The sequence below is a fragment of the Scylla paramamosain genome, chromosome 5 (assembly GCF_035594125.1).
Source record: "Scylla paramamosain isolate STU-SP2022 chromosome 5, ASM3559412v1, whole genome shotgun sequence".
NCBI classification, from domain to species: Eukaryota; Metazoa; Arthropoda; class Malacostraca; order Decapoda; family Portunidae; genus Scylla; species Scylla paramamosain.
Genome location: NC_087155.1, coordinates 18264856 through 18269855, shown reverse-complemented (window position 1 = coordinate 18269855; position 5000 = coordinate 18264856). Strand labels below are relative to the sequence as shown.

At 41.3% G+C, this 5000-nt stretch overlaps 1 protein-coding gene across 2 annotated transcripts in view; it reads right to left on the bottom strand.

Moving 5' to 3' along the window:
• Positions 1 to 2908: 2908 nt before the first annotated feature.
• Positions 2909 to 5000, bottom strand: part of LOC135100321 (protein sprint-like) — a 2672-nt gene continuing 580 nt past the window's right edge. Inside the window, exons 2-3 of one of the 2 annotated variants that reach the window (XM_064003159.1) lie at positions 4588 to 4679; positions 2909 to 3302 (exon numbers count right to left, since the gene is read on the bottom strand). In XM_064003159.1, coding sequence (XP_063859229.1) covers positions 3166 to 3302; positions 4588 to 4679 — 229 coding nt within the window. In that variant the 3' untranslated portion in view covers positions 2909 to 3165. Of the gene's footprint in view, positions 3303 to 4271; positions 4680 to 5000 lie in introns of those variants that run through there. The other variant, XM_064003160.1, reaches the window with a different exon arrangement.

Sequence of the window (5000 nt, the reverse complement as noted above, 5' to 3'; positions counted from 1 at the left end):
GCAGGACAAGAAGAGGAAGAGGCTAGACACGGAGGACGACGAGAAGCAGGACAGGAAGAGGAAGAGGCAGGTTAAGGACGACGACGCGAAGCAGGACAAGAAGAGGAAGAGGCAGGACGCGGAGGACGACGAGAAGCAGGCAAAGAAGAGCAGGGGGGAGGGCAGGAGAGAACGAAAGAAGGGGGGGAAGATGGAGTGCTGTCAATGCGTTAAGCACGGCATCAAGAGATGGAAGATGAGAGGGTGGTACAAAGACGACGTGGTGAGGCTGATGGTGGATGCCAAGAGAGTCAGCAAGGAGAGGAACGTGAGCAGGTGGTGCCGTCTTAATATTGGGAAAGAAAACCTGGTGTCCGCGACCGTGCGCGGCCACCCGTGCCTTGTCCAGCTTGACAGCGGCTCCTCATGCAGCCTCATGAGGCTAACACTGGCCCGGAGGCTGGGAATCGTCACGGGCAAGCAAGAGACGGTAAAGAAATACTTGTTTACCTGGGCTGGCATGCTGGAGTTGGACGTGATCGAGCTGGACGAGGTGGTGGTGATGCTGCGTCGCTACGTGGCGGTCAACACGCGCATGACGGTCATTGTACGCGGGGATGTGAGGAAGCACTCCTTGGACCTAATAGTCATGTCCATGAGCCGCCTGCAGGAGGCCGAGGTGCGGCAGGAGTTCCATCCCGACGACAGCAGCATCCTGTTCCTGCGTCACCCAAAACGTTTGCGGCGGAGACAACCTTTGGACACACAACACAAAACGTTCATGTTTGCCGCACGAGCGTTAGGCATCGAGGAGCCGCTGACGGTGATGGTGAACACTGGTAACGCGTCAACATTCTCTATCACTAAGACTGGTCAGGACAAGATGCTGTGCAGGACAGGCAAATCGACTGTGCTGCCGAAACGAGTCCTGCTGCACTTTGGCAGCGGCACAGACACTCTGCGAAAGATGGACACGATATACATGCGCCACTGGTTTGATTTCGTGTTTGGACGAACGCTGCTGTGTAAATTACAAGCAGCGATAGATTATGATGATTTGTCCATGACCTTGACGCTCAACGGAAAACGATACCGCTTCGACATCCTCACTCACGTCCTCCGTCTGCGTACGCCCAGAGGTGCCGCGTCCTCTCAGCCTCCGCCTTGATTTTATTGATTGATTGATTTTTTTGTTTTGTTTCGATTTGTTATCCATCAGGGAGGTCAGCAGAGGCAAGAAATAGATGAATAAAAATCCCGCTCAAAGAAGATCCCAAAACGAAAATAGGAGCAGTGAATAGAGTAGAAAAAATAGTCTGGCTTAAGGATATAAAACTGTGTTCTTCATTAAAGATATTAGACTAAGAAAATGAAGATTATGGACAGTAAATCAAGGTTATTAAGATAAAGGATAGTAGATTAAGAAAATAGTCTGGATTAAGGATATTAGTTAAGAAAATAGCCTGCATAGGAAAATATTACACTAAGAAATGAAGATTAAGGATAACAAAATAAGGAAAATAAAATAAAAATATCAAATTAATAAAACGGCCTGGATTAAGAATAGTAGACTAAGAAAATAGTCTGGATTGAGGATAGTAGATTAAAAAAGTCTGAGTCAAAAATAGTCTAAATTGAGACTAATGCATTAACAAAAAAAATCTGGATTAAGAATGGTAGATCAAGGAAAGAGTCTGAATTAAGAAAAGTAGATTAAGAAAATAAACTGGATTAGAGATAATAAATCAAGAAAATAGTCTGAATTAAGGATAACAGATTAAGAAAATGGTCTGGATTAAGGAAATTAAGATCAAGGTTGATAGACTAAGAAAACAATCTGGATTAAGGATAGTAGATCAAGTAAATAGTTTGTATTAAGGATAGTAAATTAAGAAAGAGGTCTGGATTAAGAATATTACATTAAGAAGATAGACTGGATGAAGGATATTACTTCAAGAAAGTAGTCTACATTAAGAATAGTAGATGAAGAAAATTGTCTACATTAAGGATAGTAAATAAAAAAAAATAGTCTGGATTAACGACAGTAGATTAAGTAGATGATCTACTTTGTCTACCGTCTTAAGGATGGCAGATAAAGAAAATAGTACAGATTTAGGAGAGTAAATTAAGAAAATAGACTGGATTGAGGATTATACACTGATTAAGAAAATGTTGTCGTTAAGGATATTATAATTAAGGAATCTACAATTAAGGAGAGTAGATTAAGGACATCATTTGGATTAAGGACAGTAGATTAAGTAAATAGTCTGGATTAAGGACAATAGTCTGGATTAAGGACACTATATTAAGGAAATAGTCTGGATTAAGGACACTATATTAAGGAAATAGTCTGGATTAAGGACACTATATTAAGGAAATAGTCTGGATTAAGGACACTATATTAAGGAAATAGTCTGGATTAAGGACACTATATTAAGGAAATAGTCTGGATTAAGGACACTATATTAAGGAAATAGTCTGGATTAAGGACAATGAATTAAGAAAATAATGTGGATTAAGGACATTGAATTAAGAAAATAGTGTGGATTAAGGACAATGAATTAAGGACACTTGGATGAATGTCATTAGGTTAAGAGCAGAGGTTGCAGCAATGGTTATGTACAAAGCAGTACACAGGTACATCCATGGGACTGAAAAGTTCTGTAAGGTAACACAGGCTGTGCTTGTATAGAGATATATTTATTATATTGTAATCTGATGTATTTATACACAGATATATTTCTATATTGTAATTTGATGTGTGAGTTTGAGACTTGGGTCCATATTGATGTTCGCTGTGTGCTTGTGACCTGATGTTAAATGTGTTTATATATATATATATATATATATATATATATATATATATATATATATATATATATATATATATATATATATATATATATATATATATATATATATGGATGCGTTACATAATGACGGAAGTCTTGATAGTGTTCTTGCGAAATATTTTGAAAAAGAATATTTCAGTGTGTGTGTGTGTGTGTGTGTGTGTGTGTTCAGTTTTCCTTTTCTTCTATAATATAATTAATAATAATTAGACAATCAACTTCATTTAGAGTCACTTTAGTAGAGTGTTCGGAAATAAGAGACAATGACCATCACATAACGCTTATCATTTTCTTCAACTTTTTTTATATTCATTTTCCTCCTTTTTTTTTTTCTTCAAGTAATTCTTCTTGAACGTATTCTTTTCTTCACATTATCATCTTCTTCTTCTACTCTTGTTTTGTGTCCAACCATCACAACAACGGAGGCAAGCCACGCAATATCATCACTTCCTTCATTGTTTCCACGTATACCTTAAAGACGGAAATAGATAAGGTGCTTTGCCCAAACACGTCAATGCTAAGCCCTTGTACAACTGTTTGGCACATCTTTCCTTAATTACTAACCACTCTGAGACATCTTTTCCTTCCCCTTCTTTCTGTACATATTGTTAATAAAGAACAAAGCTCCGAAGACTGTTACTCCCCTCATCAACACAAGTCAAAGTCTTCGTCTAACACTGTGGACGCTTATCAAGACTACTCTCTCAAGAGGGAAGCTTCAAGACACTCATCCTCTAATTTTTGACAATCGTTTCTGACTCAGTTTGGGGACCGGCGCCTCAGGGAACATTTTTTTTCTTTCCAATTTTGTTGGCCTTGGCAGGTACCTCTCTTAAATAAAAATAAATTAAATGAATAAATAAAAATAAATAAATAAATAAAAAACAAAATGAAATAGAAAGGGATGAGGGAGATGGAGGGAGGGGAGGAAATGTAAGGATGAAGGGAAGGGGGAGAGGAGGGAAGGAATGGGGAGGGAGGGAAGGGGAAGAGAAAATAGGGAGAGGGAATGGGGAGGGAGGGAGGAGGGAAGAGAGAGAATAGGGAGAGAGGGAGGGGGAAGATAGAGAGAGAGAGAGGGAGGGGAAAGAGAGAGAGGAGAGAGAGAGAGAGAGAGAGAGAGAGAGAGAGAGAGAGAGAGAGAGAGAGAGAGAGAGAGAGAGAGAGAGAGAGAGCGCCATCTGCAGGTTTTGGGCGGCCGAAGCCACCATTCTCCCCGGAAAGTCAAATTTTCGCGTGTTTTTTGAGCGCGCCAAATCAACGTCTATGTCTCAAAAATACTGCACAACAAAGTATGATTCAAGCACGTCCAACACTTCTGGAAACTAGTATGCAGTATTACCAATGTCTCCTCCCATCAAACCTCTTCCCCTCTTCAGTTCAATGACCTCCCGTTAACATGCGTCTGATCACGCTTCAACAACGCTTGATTATATTAAGTTACACAGAATGAAAGGGATGATCTCGTGGGCAAGGAGGTACTGTCCGCCAGGTAGGGGATACTTTTTGCACCAACTCAGTCGCTATGGCAGTCTTATAACTGGCCATCGTAGTGGTGACATCGTGGACATTCACTGGGGTAAGCAGATGTCATGAATGAGGCATTGCAGTCAAGGATTATTAACTTCCCGGGCCATCAAACTACCCACACATTCGTAGAAAGGCAGAGGTCATTCCACCATTGAAGTGGAGAATCCTCCTCTCGCTCATTACACTTCAATTACATTTCACGACCACGTAAGTGTTTGATGCTCACCTTGTCCGAGCAGCGAGAGAGAGCCGAGTTCATGGCGGGTCTTGGCCTCCTGGATGGTGCGAGGAAGCTTGAGCTGAGCCAGCAACTCTTCGCTGAAAAGACAACAAAAAGGTATGAAGGCGCCACCCACTCCTACATCATCCCTGGACTGAGCGCGTCCCGCTATTACCTGCAGGAGCTCGGGATGCATTGCAAGAAAGCCATGACTTGACAACAAGGCAAATCAATCCTCATATATATTACGCGAGTGGCCTTCCTGGGTACGTTTTACACACACACACACACACACACACACACACACCTACCCACACAGACACACACACACCCACACAACTTCATCCTGGGATATGGAGAGTTGGTGAACAAAAAATACGCAGCACAGTGGTTAGACATAACGTCCAGCCTCCTCTCTG